General features: G+C 49.7%; 1 protein-coding gene across 2 annotated transcripts in view; it reads left to right on the top strand.

Annotated features, from left to right (window-relative positions):
* L3MBTL1 (L3MBTL histone methyl-lysine binding protein 1) overlaps positions 1-16643 on the top strand; it is a 41229-nt gene extending 24586 nt beyond the window's left edge. The window contains exons 14-22 of one of the 2 annotated variants that reach the window (XM_063634194.1): positions 28-113; positions 304-414; positions 848-962; positions 1857-1956; positions 2117-2314; positions 2428-2477; positions 6176-6333; positions 6775-6837; positions 13809-16643. In XM_063634194.1, coding sequence (XP_063490264.1) covers positions 28-113; positions 304-414; positions 848-962; positions 1857-1956; positions 2117-2314; positions 2428-2477; positions 6176-6333; positions 6775-6837; positions 13809-13943 — 1016 coding nt within the window. In that variant the 3' untranslated portion in view covers positions 13944-16643. Of the gene's footprint in view, positions 1-27; positions 114-303; positions 415-847; positions 963-1856; positions 1957-2101; positions 2315-2427; positions 2478-6175; positions 6334-6774; positions 6838-13808 lie in introns of both variants that reach the window. The other variant, XM_055266357.2, reaches the window with a different exon arrangement.
* The last annotated feature ends 1036 nt before the right edge of the window (positions 16644-17679 follow it).

The following is a 17679-nucleotide window of genomic DNA, read 5'->3' as shown; positions in this document are numbered from 1 at the left end:
AGACATTGCTTTCATCCTCTCCTCCAGATTACCCAGACCCTGATAACTTCTGTTGGGAGAAATATCTGGAAGAAACTGGGGCCTCTGCTGTCCCTACTTGGGCCTTCAAGGTGGTGAGTCAGTGCTCCCTGCCCCCAGAGCTGAGCTCAGAAAGACATGGAGCACTCAGCTAGCCAGGCTGGGGCCCTAGCCTTCTCCTTTGGGCAGGCCCCAGTTTCCCCAGGCACAGCATTTGGGCTCCCTCTGTGGGGCTCAGCTCTGCTGAGCTGGGCCTTGGCCTGAAGGCAGCTGTCCCCTCTGCAGCGACCCCCTCACAGCTTCCTGGTCAATATGAAGCTGGAGGCTGTGGACCGCAGGAACCCAGCCCTGATTCGCGTGGCCAGTGTGGAGGATGTGGAGGACCATCGGATAAAGGTGGCTCTGGGACCCTAGGGCTGGGAAGTGGACAGGCCAGTTGGGCAGGAATTCTGTAGACTATTTAGAGGTCAAGGGCATCATGGCATGAGAGAAATGAAGCCAAAGATCTTGAATCTCATTCTTGCCTCATTTGTGACTTGTTTTTGTGGGCTTGGACAAGTCATTTTCCCTCTCTAAGCCTTACATCATCTGTAAAATGGGCCTAATAATCCTCGTCCCACCTAAGGATTGCCAGTGGGAGATGCCAGTAACTTAATGAGTGATGCCGTTGGAAAATGTGGTGGCCAAAACTGATTATTGCAGGGTTGGCCCCTTGGTTCTTCCAATCCAGGATCTTGCTTCTGACAGGTCCCAGGGATGGGGAGAGGACCTTCTGGCTGAGCTGGGCTCCATGAGAAACGCCTGACTTCCAAGAGCCTTTCCTCCCCAGATCCACTTTGATGGCTGGAGTCATGGCTATGATTTCTGGATCGACGCTGACCACCCAGACATCCACCCTGCCGGCTGGTGCTCCAAGACAGGACATCCCCTGCAGCCTCCTCTCCGTGTGTACCCCTAGGGCACTCTGATCTTTTCCTTCCCCCCAGGTTCTGACAGTCCTGTAGTTTGCCTACAGAGCTCTAACTCCCCATGCCCAAATGTGACACAGAGGGCTCTGATGCCTACCATGAGTTCCAGAATCCCCCATCCACCCCACCCCCGGACTATCTGCTACACTAAGCAGTGCTTCTGGCTACCCCACTTGTCGGGGTTTGGGGTGTTGAGGTGCGAAGGGGCAAGCTCACTTGGTTGCATGTGCTTCAGAGGTGGTCAGCCACCCAGGGATTTCTCTCAGCATCTAGCAGAGCCACACCGAGCGTGCACTGTGTTTGCTAAGGACATGATGGCTTCCTAAAGTAAATTCTGATTGTCTGCAGGCAGGGGTTAGAGTTCAGGTCACTGGGCTGCTCAGCCCCATTTTGACCCTTAGGATTCCCCTTCCTTATTTCCCTACTGCAACCGTGTTTGTCTCACATGGGGTGTTGATCCTTCTTGAATGTTCTCCAAGCATAGGCAGAGCTTTAAAAAAGTTACCAAAGTCTTGGGGATGAAAACAAGAAAAAGAACTGAGAGTAACATGAATCTGCCAGATGTGGCTTCTAAGGTATGGCTACACCCAACCAGCTCTGAGTGGCTCTTCTCCCCCCGAGTTCTCTCAGAGACTGAGGGCATAGCCTGCAGGTTTCAACAAAGTATTAACATATGAGAGCTAAGCCCTCCTTACCCAGAGAGGGGCAGATATCCAGTAATAGAGAATGGTGTCACAGTCAATGCAGGGCCCTCATCCTTGGGGAGTGGGTTTCTAGTGCTGATCTCCCCAGTGGAAACTGTCTCTTTCCCTGCCCCGCACTCCCCACCCCCAGCACTCCATGAGGACCCCCTCCTTTCTGCTCTTTTAGGACCCAGAGAGCCCAGCTCTGCCTCCCCTGGGGGCTGTCCCCCTCTCAGCTATAGGAGCCCACCCCACACTAAGACCTCCAAATACAGCTTTCACCACCGGTGAGTGAAGGTTCCTGCTGAGAGACCCTCAGCGTTGTTTTGCACTTACTGCATGCAGGCGACTGGGGTCCACCAAAACACACTCCAGATGGGACCAGGGCTGAGGAGGGCTCAGCGGGGACCAGTGGATTCAACCCAACTGAAGCCTCTTCTTCCCCAGGAAGTGCCCCACTCCTGGTTGCGACGGCTCTGGCCATGTTACAGGGAAGTTCACAGCTCACCATTGCCTCTCAGGCTGCCCACTGGCTGAGAGGAACCAGAGCCGGCTGAAAGCAGAGCTATCTGACTCGGAGACCTCAGCCCGCAAGAAGAACCTCTCAGGCTTCTCCCCAAGGAAGAAGCCTCGCCATCACGGCCGGTATGGAGGCCAGGGAATCAGGGCCCAGGCTTCCTGGGGGTGTGGGGCCTCGTAGCCTCTTGGACTTGCCGGACACTGATTCCCTGCCATGGACCTGGTCCCTCTTTCTCCAGAATTGGACGCCCTCCGAAGTATCGAAAGATTCCACAGGAAGATTTCCAGAGTAAGTCTGGGTTATCTGCTCCTATGTCCTCTGCTGCAGAGTGTTCACAGTGAGTGCTCTGTCATTGGTGGGATGAGACAGATTTCCCAGAGTGGGAGAAGCTAGAAGGAGGGCTGTGCCTCTTCATTTGAGATACTGAGAGCACAGAGCAGTGGCAAAAGCGGTGGAGGGGCCTTGAGTGACCTTGCGTTCCAGTCTCATGTCCCCCATGGCCTTGCTGTGAGTCTGTGGGGAGGGTACAGAGCCTCTCGGGGCCTTTGGTTCTCACTGTGAAGCAGGATGATGCTCCTGCTCTTCTCTGATTCTAGGCTTCCTGGGAAGGAGGCCATGGCTATCACTTTCTACCTGTGTGAGCTTAAGCAAGTCACTTAACATCTTTGAGCTTCAGTTTCCTCACTTGAGTAATTGGATAAAACCTGCCTTTCCATTGTCAATACCTGAAATAACAGTGGTTACTACCACTGCTTACTGAGCATCTACTATGGGCCAGGCACTATGCCAGGTGCTTTACACATACTGTGTCTAACTCTCACAAGAGTTCTCTAACATGTATATTGTTCTTCTGCGAGAGGAGGAATGTGAGTCTCAGAGGGTGAAGTCACTTGCCCAAGGTCATTCACCTTGTAAGGGGCAGAGCTGGCATTCCAACTCAGATCTGACCTGACTCCTCCTGCTGCATGCTGCTGGTATAAGAGACATAAAGTACCTAACCCAAATGTCAGTTCACTTCTCACTCCCTTTGCATTAGCGTGCTTGCTGCCGTAACAAAAATACCATAGACTGGGTGGCTTACACAACAGAAATTTATTTTCCACAGTTCTGGAGGCCAGAAGTCCAAGATCAAGGTGTTGGCAGGCTTGATTTCTTCTGAAGCCTCCCTCCTTGGCTTGCAGATCGCTGCCTTCTTGCTGTGTTCTCATATGGTCTTTCTTCTGTGCACAAGCATTCCTGGGGTCCCACGATGTGTCCCAGTATCTCTTCTTGTAAGGATACCAATTGAATTGGATTAGGGCCCATCCTAATGACCTCATTTTAACTTAATCACTCTTTAAAGGCCCTTTCTCCAAATGCAGTCCCATTCTGAGGCACTGGGGGTTAGGGCTTCAGCATATGAATTTTGTGGGGACACATTTCAGCCCATAACATACTTCAGGGGAGGGGCATAGTGGCTGAGCCCTCCCCTAGGTGGTGAATTCATCTTACATCTTCAGCCACTAGTACAGGGCCTGATGCACAGCAGGGATGCCTCAGTTGAATGGAATGCATGTTGTTTTAAGGCTAAAAGAGACCTTGAGAAATCACCTGGTTTAATGCACCTTTGGCAAGACCCAAGCTGTCCCAGTTCTTCAAGAACAGTCTCTGTAACCTGGGCAGTAAGTAACAGTGATAAAAAGCATAGCCCTGAAGTCAGACTACCTTTTACAGGCTGAGAGATCTTGGGTGGGTGACACTGCCTCTCTGAGCCTCACCTTCCTCATCTGTAAAATGCTGATAATAATCGTACCCACTGTATGATGTGGTAAGAGGCTTAACTGAGATGTTCCGTGTGAGGTGCTTAGCACAGCTCCCTGCCAGTATTATTAGTCTGAGTCTCTTGCCTCACTTCCTCTTGCTGTCATCTCATACTGTTTCCTCTTTGTGGAAACAAGCAATTTCTTCAGCCTCAGACCTGAGTGATGAGGGTCTTGGCCAGCACCTAGACCCTCAGAGTAAGGACTCCTAAGGATCAAACTGCAGTGGGCACCTCTTGTACCCATCTGTGGTACCCATGGTCAGGTCCACTGCAGGACCAAGTTCTGACCACCAGAGGGCACTTGCCTACTGTGTTCATCCCAGAATTAGGCTGTAGAATTCTTGGGAAGCTACATCTTTCCAGAGGCTGAGACTGTCACGCAGCTGGCAAAGAAGGATTCACCCAGAGCCTTGAGGCACTTCAAGGATAGAGCAGGGGCCGTTGCCCAGGTCTCACTTCTGCAGGGCACCCCTGCTCTTCTAGCTGGCCCGTCACCCAGAAGAGCCACTGGTCACTCTGGGTTTTGTTCCAGAGGCAACTTCTTACACGCTGGTGGGTAGACCTCCTTAGTGTAGGCTCTGAGGTTTGCTGGTGAACAATTCCATAGGAAGGTCTGCCTGGAGAGGACAGGGCTTGGCTGGGCTTAGTCTTTAGGCCTAGGAGTGTCAGCTACTGAAGGAACTGAGGAGCCATGTTTGAGGAGCCACGTCTGACCTGCAGCTGGGTGGTCTGCAGTTAGATAAGACACTGTAACTGCTGGTAAGTGCTCCTGGTCTGTGCTCTTCCCTGTGCTCTGGGGAAGAAAGATAAGGAGAAAAGCTCCCTACAAACTTGATGTTGTCTCCCAAACCCCACCCCAGGGTATGAAACCCAGATACAGAGTTTCGGAGAGGGAGTACCTGGGTGTACCAGAGGCCAAACCTGTGGCCAGGTAGATGAGGTGCTAGTGGTAGTAGCTGTCATGAGAGATGCTGAGTGTGCCCCAGACGGGCCATGAGAGGAGCTGGCTGAGCAGGGAGATGGGGCTGTCTGGGATATGGGCAGGTAGTAGGGTTCCGCTGATGAACAGAGAGCAGCAGGAAGGCAGTGGCACAGAAGTGTGGTTGGTAGGGCTGAGGATGGAATCCCAGAGGCTTTGTGGGTAAATAGGGGTGGAAGAGCCAGGCTGAAAGGCTGACACTCAGGGAGAGAGGGCAGGACAATCTGTGACCAACAGGGAGGGTCTTTGACAAGAGGGCACTTGGAGGTGCTGCATTGATGAGCATCTGGAATTAGCACCAGGAGAATAAAGAGCCAATGCTCCTGGACCATGGACAGAGGCTGGGAAAACCCCTTGGGAAAGTGACCACATTGCACAAGGCTAGCCAAGGCTGACAGCAGTGAGTGGGGCCAGGTTTGTCAAAGCAGCCAGAGGGGGATGAAGTCCAAGTTGGCACGTGCCAGGCCCCACCAAGGAGGAGGCCAAGGTCAGCAGCATTGGTCATCAGCTCAGTACAGCTGCTTGAGGTAGGAGGTTGGGGCCAGTGATCCCAGAGGCAGACCAGGAAGCAAAGCCACAGGCAACATGGAGCTGGGGAGTGGGTCAGGGATCACCCTCTAGTGCTGGCATAGGCAGTAGTACAGACTGGGCTGGTGAAGGAGGGGGAGGAACTGGAGCTTGAGGCATTGGCAGTGGCCAGAGGGGTGGTCTTCAGCCTAGTCAGGGGGACTGTGATCCTGAAGCAGAATCACTCTGGCTCTGAGAAAGTTGGTTGTGGCCCAAAAGGACTCACGAGAAGAAGAGTAAACAGAGTGGACTTCTGACGTCAAGGCTGAGCTTGTTTGGATGTTAAGGACCCTTTTGATGGATGGCATCTAGAAAATTATGTCTTTAGAGATGCTGCAGCAGCTCTAAGAGACTATCCTTGCAGGGCCCAGGGTGGTGCAGCCTCAGAGAGACGGGGTGAGGGTCATTCCAAATAGCTGACCTGAGAGTCTTTGAGAGAGCCACTTTACCAGCAGGAGTGAACAGTACATGAGGAGTCAGGAGATATGGCTCACCCTCTTGACTCTACAGGCTGTCAGAAGGGGCCCAGAGTCCTGTCTACTCTGCCAGCCAGTCTCCTGAGTGGTGTGGGTATGCATGGGCTTCGGGAACAGTTTAGTCCTCCGCGTAGGCCTGCCAGCCTCTGGCTCTGCTTTCCAGCACTCACGCCCGATGTCGTGCACCAGTCCCTCTTCATGTCAGCCCTGTCGGCCCACCCTGACCGCTCACTCTCAGTGTGCTGGGAGCAGCACTGCAAGCTCCTGCCAGGAGTAGCGGGCATCTCAGCCTCGACAGTCGCCAAGTGGACCATCGATGAGGTGAGGAGCGAGGGCCCTTTATCCTTCTCTTCCTCTCCTCCTCCCTCTCACTATACCCTGGTGGAAAGGCCTAGGTCAGATAGAACCCGGTACCACTCCTGGCACTACCTCTTGCTCGTCTGTCCTGTGCACAGTCCCTTCTAGCTGCCCAGTGGGGGATGACTGAGACCCTTCCTGATAGGCCCATCGTGGCAGAGGGGGCGGGAGCTGTGCTGCTGTTTCAGCCAGAAATCCAGCAGGAGAGGCAGGCTTCATTCCCAGGCCTCAGAAGCAAGGGGCCCAACTTGGCATATCTGCCAGCATAGAAACCCTAGGATCCTTTTAGGCTGGTGAGAAAAAGCAGCATTGGCACAGCTTAGAAGCACCTAGGCCGTGGAGGCCAGCTCTCCCTACATGCCTAAGCTCTGTCCTCTGGTCAACATGTGATCTTTGGTTTCCAAGGTCTTCGGCTTTGTTCAGACCCTGACAGGTTGTGAGGACCAAGCACGCCTCTTCAAAGACGAGGTAAGGTGCAAGTGCAGAGTGGGAGACAGAGCCGGGGTCACTGTCCTTAAGACGGCAGGAAGCAGGTGCCCTCCCCAGCGCCACCTCAGCTAGGGAGGGACCCGTGTTGCCCCACCGGGCAAGAATAGTCAGAGTGACCCATGTGTCTGGGAAGAATCTAGTCTGGACTGTGGCCCAGCTTGGGGACCCTGTGTGCTCAGATCATCTTCAGGAAGGAAAAGGCATCCTGGAGACAGGAGTCCATTCACTCCTCTGCTCTCTAGCCACTCATTTGCTTGCCAAACTTAGCTTTGCCAGCGACAGTCAGTAAATTAAAGTGTACTTTTTTCCCCCTTTAATCCAATATAGCTGATAATTAAAGTGTATTTTGAATGACACAGATATTGTGATTTACTGCAAGGATCCTAAGACACACATAAAATCAAGAGCCAAGGAGTAGTGAGTTGTAGATAAAAAAGAATGTCAGCTTTGGAGACAGTCTGGGTTTAAATCCCAGTTCTGTCAATTTCAGCTGTTTACTGTCTCTGAGCCTGCATCTTCTTGTCTGTAAAATGGTGATAAAGTGGGTATAATGAGGTCTACCTTGCAGAGCCATTGTGAGCATTGGAAATGATGAATGAATCATACCAGAATGTCTAGTATAATTACAGTCATGCATTGCTTAACGATGGGGATACATTCTTAGAAATGTGTCACTAGGCAATTCTGTCATTGTGTAAACATTATAGAATGTACTTACACAAACCTAGATGTTATATGTATTTTTATTTATATGTATATTTTCACATGAAAACCAAACGTCCCAGCATTATTACTGAATGTCAGTCATTTCCCCTACTTGATCTGCAATGCCAATATCAAGGGCCATGCATCAGGTTTCTGTATATGTTCCACTATAATCTTATGGAACCATGGTTTTAAATGTGGAATCATTGACAGAAATGTCTTTCTGTAGCATATGGCTGTGTATCACTAGTATATAATAGAGCAATATTATGGAGGAATATGTAGATCCAGTCACTTTACCTATACAAAGTGACTGCTATGGTGGGAACACAATAAACACCAGTTTTGACTTTTAGTGCATAGTTGCCCTTAAGCAAAGAACTTTGTCGGCCGGGCACAGTGGCTCATGCCTGTAATCTCAGGACTTTGGGAGGCCAAGGCGGGTGGATCACCTGAGGCCAGGAGTTCAAGACCAGCCTGGCCAACATGGTGAAACCCTGTCTCTACTAAAATTACAAAATTAACTGGGCGTGGTGGTGTGCACCTGTAGTCCCAGCTACTTGGGAGGCTGAGGCAGGAGAATCACTTGAACCTTGAAGGTGGAGGTTGCGGTGAGCCAAGATTGCACCACTGTACTCCAGCCTGGGAAACAGAATGAAACTCCGTCTCAAAAAACATAAAAAGAAAGTAGTTGGCTCTTCTTGCCCTGGAAGAATGTCTGTATCCAAGCCCAGCACGGCCAGTTTCCTCCTTTGAGCTGTGTGTAGTGGAGCTCCCAAACTCCTCCCACTTCCAGGTGCTTTCCTTGCCCTCTGTGTTGGTGATCTTCTTCTCTTCATGTACATGTCCAGAGCTGAACTCCCTGTTTTCGATGGCCTCTGGCCAACATAGAACACACTGGGGTGCTGCTCCCCTAGAAGTGTTTTAATTGAGATAAAATGCCTATAGAGAGATAGGCACACATCTTAAAAGTACAACTTCACAGGTTTCATGACATGGTCTGCCCTTGAACTCAACACTTCATTCAAGATACAGACATTTCCTCTCGTGTTAAGTCATACAAAATAAATTAACCAAAAAAAAAAGAAAAGAAAAAGATACAGACATTTCCCTCATACCAGAAAGTTCTTTCTCAGCCCCTTTTAGTCAGTCTGCACCCCAAAAGACAACCACTTTTCTAATTTCTAGCACATAGATGAGCTTTGCCTGTTCTTGAACTCATATAAATGGAATCATAGAGCATGTACTCTTCTAGGTCTGTCTCTGCACAGCGTCATGTTTTTGAGGCTTCTCCATGTTGTTATCTGTATCTGTAGTTTGTTTATTGCTGACTGGTGTGCCATTTTATGAGTATACCATAATTTCTTGTTAATGGACATTAGGGTTATTTTCTCTTCCCCTAGATTTGAACCCTATTTTTTTGTTAGCAAAACTTAAGTTTGCCCTAGCTTTATTATAGCCACATCACACCAGTTTGGGGTTCATAAAAGCCCCCAGGTGGTTTTCATGTCAACTACGGTCGAACCAAATTTTCCAGTGAGTACTTGCACCACTGAGATTTTTTTTTAATTAACCTAATATAAAACTTTGCATCCACCCTATTAAATGTTATCTGGTTGGTTTCATAGCCTTGTTTTAAATCTTGATTCTGTCATCTATGATGTTAATAAGGCTTTCCAACCTCATACAGCTTGCACATTTGATAACTAAGCCTTCTGTGTCTTTGTCCAAGTCTTAACATGTTTTATGAGAAGGCAGAACCATGTGGCACCCTGTTTCAAACCTTTCTGTAGGTTGACCGTAGGTCATAAGTCAACACTCTTCGAAGGTAGTTGTTCAGCCAGCTGCAGAGCCACCCAAGTTTCATCCTCCAGCCTGTGCTTGGCTTTGCATTCTCTTCTTCTTGGGACAAGGGTTGTGTCTCCCAGGAACATCTGCTGTGTCTCTTGGTTCAGCATGGTCTGTAATATAAAAAACTAGTGGCCAAAGGGAGGTGTACTGGTAGACTGCCAGCATTAAATAGAATCTCGGAGTGGAGCAGGACCTTTATGGGGTCTGAGGATCACCATCTCCAGTGTCTAGCCCATGTCATCAGTTTCCCCAGGTAAGACGATGCTCCAGGAGTGGGCTCTCTCTGGCTTAACTGATGATTGGGTATTCAGAGACACCAGTCAAGATGTTCTCCATCTGGGACACAGACCAGCCAGTAGAGGGTTGCTTCATGAGTGAGGAATTAGAGCAAAGTGCATAGATGGTCTTATGGTTGTTCTGTACTGATGGCCCTAAAAGTAGTCTGTCCAGTCCTCTCTTTGTCATCTTTATTGTAGCCATTGTGTATTTTTCTAATTCATCAGCAAATAATTATTGATGTTTACTTTGTGCCTGGCCTTGTACAAGGTGATGTGATACTGAAGCAGGTAAGAACAGATCCCTGCTCTTAAGGTTCTCTGTATGGTAGGGGAGACAGAATTGTAAGTTGTTGCTCCTGGTGGAGTGTGGTAAGGGCCGTGAAAGACACGTGTGCAGGTGTCCTGGGAGCCCAGAGGAAGGGGAGGACAGAGAGGGGCCGATGGGCTCTACTAACTGTGCAGCCAGATGGATACTGGCAGCTTTCTGCTTCCCAAATGTCCGATTTTCTTGGGCTCCTGGTAGACCACACCTTTCTGCTGTGAAAGCATAGAAGTCCCAGTGGAGTTTTGAAAGTGCTGATTAAATCTTAGCTTGACCTGTGTTAAACATTCCATGTGTGGCTCTCTCAAGATCTATCCAGATCACCTCAATTTTAGGAAATTCCCTGGACTTCTCCACAGCACTGCAGGCTGTTGCTTAGGGTGGAGTATTGTATGCCTTATTTTATCCATTTTCCTGTTGATTTCCTCTACCTTCAAGGTCAGAACATGACCCTTCTCCTGATCATATGACTCAAAACTCCCCATACCCACCAGCACACAGACAACATCTTAGATTTTCTGAGGTCATTCCATTGTTCCCTTACCTAGTCTCAGACTGCCAGACCACAGACTCTGGCCTTTGCTTTGAAGAACCTGGAACCTGGGCCTTGGCAGTTACTGTGGGTGAGAAATCTCAGGCGATGCACAAGGAACCGTATACCAGTGGGTTCTCTGAATGATAAGAACTGAAATCCTGGCCAGGGCGGTGGTTCACTCCTGTAATCCCAGCAATTTGGGAGGCCAAGGCGAGTGGATTATTTGAGGTCAGGAGTTCGAGCAGCCTGGCCAACATGGTGAAACCCAGTCTCTATGAAAAATAAAAAGAAATTAGCCAGGCATGGTGGTGCATGCCTGTAGTCCAGCTGCTCAGGAGGCTGAGGCATGAGAATCGCTTGAACTTAGGAGGTAGAGGTTGCAGCAAGCTGAGATCGTGCCACTGCACTCCAGCCTGGGCACAGAGCAAAACTCTGTATCAAACAAAAAAAATAAATAAATAAAAATAAATGAACTCCTATAAGAATCCATACTTAACTCTGCCAGGGGTTCCTTTCCTTCATATCCTGAACTTCGAGATCTCCCTGGCTAGGCTTTGTGATTCAATGGGACCATCAAGAAGGAGCCCCAGAGGCCGGGCATGGTGGCTCACATCCATAATCCCAGATGTCGGGAGTTCAAGACCAGCCTGGCCAACATGGTGAAACCCTGTCTATACGAAAAATACAAAATTAGCCGGATGTGGTGGCACATGCCTCTGGTCCTAGCTACTCAGGAGGCTGAGGCAGAAGAGTCGCTTGAACCTGGGAGACGAAGGTTGCAGTGAGTGGAGATCATGCCACTGTACTCCAGCCTAGGTGACAAAGCGACTCAGTCTCAAAAAAAAAAAAAAAAAAAAAGGTGGGGAGCTCCAGAGCCAGACCGGCATGAGGTGTCTGAATCTGGATGTTTCTGCACAGACACATCTGCTGAGGGTCAGCAAAGAGAGCTCCTCAGGTCCAAGGGAGCTGCCTCCTGGGATGACCACTTGGCATCCCCTTCACAGCTCCCAGTGTCTCAGGCAAGCAGTATCTCCAGTGCTTCCCCATCGAGGAGGTGCTGGAGAGAGAATAGAATGGCAGACTCCTTGAGAAAGGGGGAAATGTGCTTATTCACCAGACCCTGGTCTTAGACCTGGGAAGCCCCTTTTCACTTGAGGGGTCATTTTAGAGCATTAGAAAGGAAGCTTAATGCAGATAATCTCATCGGTGTGTTTGGCTGCTAGACTTTTCATTTTCTTTTGGGGGGAAGGTTTTTAGCCATCAGAAGTGCCAGTTTTCAGAGCCTCCTTGGTTAGTGAATTGGGAAAGACCAGTTAACTGTTTTCTCAGAGCTGCTGGGGGGACAGATATATGGGGTTCATTCCCCCACTCTGTCCTGCCTCTGTTTAACCTCTAAGGTTGCCAGCCTCTCTGAGATACAGTCCTGTTGTCGCCACACCTCAGAGATTCTTTCATTCATTCTTTCTGGATTTACAGAGCACCTGACATGTCAGGTAAGCAGCCCCCTGGTGCTCCTGGAAGGCAAATGAAGAAATCTGTAGAATTCAGGGGAGTTTGTGGAACTGTGTGAACTCTAGACAGAGTGGAAGGAGTGGGCAGTTCTGACTGCTGGGAGAAGCTTGCTGACAGTGAGCAGGGCTTCCTGGCAGGGGTGGTAGAGGGAACAGAGCTGCAAGGCAGAACACACCCAGTTATTGGGGAAGGGTCTGTAGTGCAGTCTGTGGAGCTAGGTGTGAGGAGGGCTCCCTTGGAACTGTGGGGCAGGGCCAGGCTTGGGCGGCGGCGCCCCCTGAGCTGCATGAGTCATGTCCATAGGATACCCCTACCCAGCTCTCACAGTGGTTAAGAACACAGGTCAGCACTTATAAGCTAGGTATATCTTGGGCAAATTCTGTAGCCTGCCTGCCCTGGTTTCCTCATCTGTATAATCGAGATAATGCTGGTATTTCTTCATAGGGTTATTGTGAGGATTAACTGAGTTAATACACAACAGGTGCTTAGGAGTAGTGCCTGGCACATAAGAAACAACATAGAAGTGTTTTCATTGCTATGATGCTTGAGGGGTGAGCATAGGAGGGATGGCATCTCCTCAAAAACAGGGTCCCCCGGCTCAGTCTCTTGACCCCCACAGCCTGCCTCCCAGCTCTCTTCATTCTATCCTGTCCTCCAATACTGACTTCCCTCCTTGACTCTACCCATATACCTAGCTGCTAGAATTAACAATTACTAATATTTGCCATATTTGCTTCACCTATATTTGGATGAAGTAATTTTAAGTAAATTTTAGACATCATGACATTTCACTCCTGAGGACATAACTTGCATCTCTAAAAACTGAGGACTTTCTTTACATAACCACAATATTGTTATCCCACTACCAAATTGCAAATAACTCCTTTATATCATCCAATACCCAGTCTGCATTCATATTTCCCCAGTTCTCAGGATACTTTTTGCAGTTTTTGAGCCAGAATCCAAACAAGGCCTACATAATTAGTTTTGGTTTTTATGTCTCTTAAGTTTCTTCTGTTCTAGAAGAGCCCCCCCATCCTTTTTTTTTCCTTTTTTAATGACATTTTTAAAAGTCTTTCAGAATGTGGTTTTTTGGATTTGTCTTGTTGCTTTCTAGTGGTGTCACTTTACTTGTTCCTCTATCCCCTGTATTTCCCATGAACTGAAAGTTATATCCAAAGGCTGGGTTAGACTTAGGTTAAGTTTCTCACTGTCACTGTCTCTGTTCCTCTCTCTTTGTCTCTCTGTCTCCCCCTGCCCCCCTCTGCTTTTGGCAAGACTAGTTCCTAGGTGATACTATGTACTTCGTACTGCCTCATGTCGGAATGCACACAATGTCTGCTTGTCTTGTTGTTAGCAGCACTAAGGTTGACCAATGAGGTCATGTGGGGACAACAACGGCAGGTTTCTCAAAGCCACTGTCTGTGAGGACTCAAAAGACATTTTGCGGAACAGACCAGTCAGCAGAAAGAGAGAAAGAGAACAAGTGTGTGAACACGGGGAAACCAGTGGCTGGCTTTCTTTCCTTCTCCGTCCCCATTGCTGTCTTCCTTTTTTCCTTTCTCCCTCCCTTCTCCTTTCTCCTGGTCCTTTCTCTCCCCCTCTCTCCTCCTTCCCTTTCTCCCACATATCCTTTACTCCTACTCCCCTCCCCCATTCCCCATGCACACCCCTCCCTTTCCTTCACCCCTGCCCCGTGACCCTTCCCACCTTCTCCACTTTCCACCTCCCTCCCGCAACCCCTCAGATGATTGACGGCGAGGCCTTCCTTTTGCTGACACAGGCGGACATTGTGAAGATCATGAGCGTCAAGCTGGGCCCAGCCTTGAAGATCTATAACGCCATTCTCATGTTCAAAAACGCCGATGACACCTTAAAGTGACTGGCCCAGGGCTGGGCCCTCCTGCGGCACCTGCTTGGCCTCCCTCTCCAGCTGATGCTTTCTTCCTGACCTGAGTTCCTCATACCCCACACGTCCCCATGCTCCACCTATATCTGACCAGGGCTGGTCCTTCTTAGAGGGTGCATGGGAGCTGAGGAGCCCTGGGGAGGGTAGGCACCCAGCCCCAAGTCCTAGAGCTCATTTGCCACCAGGCATGTCAGTGAGGGCATGACTGGCAGGGGCATTACTCATGGAGTCAGTTGGACTGTGGCAGCACCACAGCCCCAGTGGACTTTTATTTTATTACCAAAGTGTCTTTTCCTTATTAGTTGAGGAGAGACTAGTAGAGCAGCAGTCCTTCAATCTGAGGCCCCTTTCCCTTTTTTGGTATCTCTGTGTACTTTTCTCTCCTTGGCTCCTTTCCTCCTGCCAAGAAGTGACCCTGCCAGAAACATATTTACTCCTGGAGGCATCTCCTCCCTTTCTATCTGCTGGTTTTGCTGCCCTCATTCTGCTGCTTCGTTTCCTGGGCAGTGCCCCCAGCCAGACCCCATTGGCTCTTCCACCTGAGATATGTGAACCTCGGAAACATGTTTTCATAAGATCCCTTGGAAGTCTCTAGCTGCCTTTCTCTCTTTTGCCCAGAATTGAGAGATTCTGAGCCAAGATGCCTTCCTGAACTTGCCCGGTTCTGGACCAGTTGGCATTTTAGTATCCCACACCAAGTCCAAGTTCCAGCAGAATGAGCAGGTGGCTAGAGCCTGTTTTATAGATGGCAGAGGTTGAGGTTCCACTGCTGTTTTCCATACACCCTTCATGTGTGGAGTGTGGGAAGGAGTAAGCCTAGCCTGCCAGTAGCCTAGGTTAAGAGACCAGCATAAGGATTTGTTAGACAATCTCGGGTCTCTGGCCAGAGGGGCAGCTCCAGCAGGCATAGTGGTGCCTGAAGTTAGGAATAGTGTCCTCTCTGTAGCCTTGGACCTCAGCCAAGGTATTGCCCATGGGGTGATGGCTCCAGGCCTGCCAGGCCTTCTGCCATGAGAATGTAGCACTCTGTGCAGCACACACCCCCGTGACATCATTCAACCTGTCCCTTAAATGTTTACCACTAGCCCTTGCAGAGTCTTACAAAGACGGCTTGAAGTTGGGAGTTAGGAAGGTGAACTTTTCTATCTGAATTCTCCGAGTCCCTGAAGCCCTCCTTGCCACTCTCCATCTGTCTTGCACTGCCAGCTGGGTCCCTGCTGAGGCTCTGGGACTTCCATTTCTCTGTCCACATAGGAACTCAGCTTCCACTGAGTCACTGCCAAACCTGCCTCCCAGCCTGGGTGGGAAGTGGGAGAGCCACTGGCAGGAGCCAGCCCCACATGGAGGTGAGGAGCCACTGCCAACCTCCCGTGCCCAGGTGCTGATGTGGGCCTGCAGAGTGTGGGGCCGGTGCCTTCCCCCAGACCCCTTCTCTCAATCATGTGATACGTGTGTGTGTGCACGTGTGTGTGTGTGTGGCACTCTCAGAAGTGTTTGACAGGGTGCAGATGTGAGGCTCAGTGTTGGGAAAATGCCAAGGGCTATTATCATTAAAATTTGAAGCTTTATTTTTCCCTTAGAAGTGGGAAACCCAGAGCTCTGTTGATTTCCTACCACAACCCAGTAGGGGCCTCTCTCTCCCATGGGCTGGACAGCTTTTTGAGGAAGCCATTCAGCTCCCACAGTTGAGCTCCCACAGGGCTTCAAGTGTCCCTTCCCTTTCAACTGCTTAGAGGCAGCTTTGAGCACAGCCTTCCTGGAAGGAAGCTAGGCAAGCCCTGCCACACAGCGAAGGTTGGGTTTACAAGGGTGACATTGGTACTCCCTTGGCCAAGAGTAAAGAACAAGTCTAAGCCTTGCTTTTATCTTGGTTGTCTGGGTGGTGGCAGAACTCATCAGCTCCTTATCCTCAGTCTGTTATTCTAAAAGATGAGAGATGTTCACTGACTTTGCGCGGTGAGAAGGCAGCAAGTACTCACGGCTGGTGCTGTGGGACCTCACAGCTTCTAAGGAGAGGGGCTGGGAGAGCCTTTGCTATTGGATCTGCCAAGCACCTAATGCTTGCCTGTGATGAAGGCAAGATGGACCAAGGGCCTTGGAGAAAGGGGCTCCCAGGCCTCTGAACTTTGAGGCCTCGGCACTTTCTGCACTACTGTCAAACTCTCTGGAAAGAAGCCAAATCATAAAAAAGTAGAAAGAAATCTGCCTCTTGTCTGCCCTACTGCCCCTTTACCCGCACTCTGTCCCCAGATGATATTATTGCACCTTGACCTGGGAGTGCAGAGGGAGGAGGGAGTTGGCAGAGATTCCTGGTGTCCTCTGCCCTCCTAGCAACAGGTGCCACTTATATTTTGGCCCCTGGCAGCCTCGCCCAGCCCCTGATCAGCCCAGGCCTAGGGCAGTTAGGACCTTTCTGTTTATTTTCTGAAGCAGAGAGAATGATCTCAGAGTTTGCAAATGAAGCCTTTTTTGCACTTTCATTCACATGCACTTTGGTGGGGTTACATTTTTGTACTTGCCTCTTGTGTGTGCACATGTATGTATGTGTTCTTTAAGAGAATCTTCTGGCTTAAGCTAAGGTGACTCTTGAGGGAGAAAAAGTTACAAACAAAATGTGGTGTGATTTGTCAGTGTATCAAAACAACATAAATAAACTTGAACAACTGATGTGCAGCCAGAGTCTGTTTCTATTTTCATGATAAAACATCCAGAGAACACAAAATGATTATCAGTAGTGGCATTACTGAAGAGACTAAAGTGTTTTCTTTGTTGTTAGCTAGGGTCCTTATAGTTTTTAAGGTAAGAAGCAAAGGATAAGGATAAATGGGTATCTGTCTGCATTGTAAGTGTAAACAGTGGGAACTCCCAGAGATCAGTGTGTAAAAGGGCCTGATCCTTAACATTTGATAAATGATCAAGGGCAGAAAATTCAATGAAACCTCTAATTTTTAAAATAATAATATCAGGCTGGGCACAGTAGCTCACGCCTGTAATCCCAGCACTTTGGGAGGCCGAGGCGGGCAGATCACAAGGTCAGGAGATCGATACCGTCCTGGCTAATGCAGTGAAACCCCATCTCTACTAAAAATACAAAAATTAGCCGGGCGTGGTGGCGGGCGCCTGTAGTCCCAGCTACTCGGGAGGTTGAGGCAGGAGAATGGCGTGAACCTGGGAGGCGGAGCTTGCAGTGAGCTGAGATCACGCCACTGCACTCCAGCCTGGGTGACAGAGTGAGACTCTGTCTCAAATAAAAAAAAAAAAAGAACCCAGGGCCTGGGAAGCTTTGGGTCAACCCCTGAGAAAGCCTTCCCTGTTCTCCAGGGTGAGCTAATCTCTGGTTCCTAAGCCTCAAATCTCTGAAGGGCAGAGTGGGGCATGGGTTTCAACTCAGCTGTGATTCTCCCAGAACGGTGCCAGGGCAGTGCTAGGTCGGGTAGGCTCTGGGTGGCAGTCTTTGGCTTAACACAAGAAATTGCCAGAGGCTGGCTCAGGGGGAAATGAGCTGCCCAGCCCTGGAAGTTTCCATGAAATGACTGAACATAGAGGCTGGTGGCCCCCATTAGGGAAGGGGTGGAGGAGAGTGTTGTGTGAGACCAACCTTTCAGTTGCTGATTCACTAGGTTCCAAGCGAAAGGGAAGATGACTCAGCAGAGGGAATCAGGGAAGGCTGTGTAGGAGTCAGCATTTAAGCTGGACCTTGAGAGAGTGC

The sequence above is a fragment of the Symphalangus syndactylus genome, chromosome 24 (assembly GCF_028878055.3).
Source record: "Symphalangus syndactylus isolate Jambi chromosome 24, NHGRI_mSymSyn1-v2.1_pri, whole genome shotgun sequence".
Classification (NCBI taxonomy): Eukaryota; Metazoa; Chordata; class Mammalia; order Primates; family Hylobatidae; genus Symphalangus; species Symphalangus syndactylus.
The sequence above is the reverse complement of the archived record's forward strand: the minus strand, read 5'-3'. Positions and strand labels throughout refer to the sequence as shown.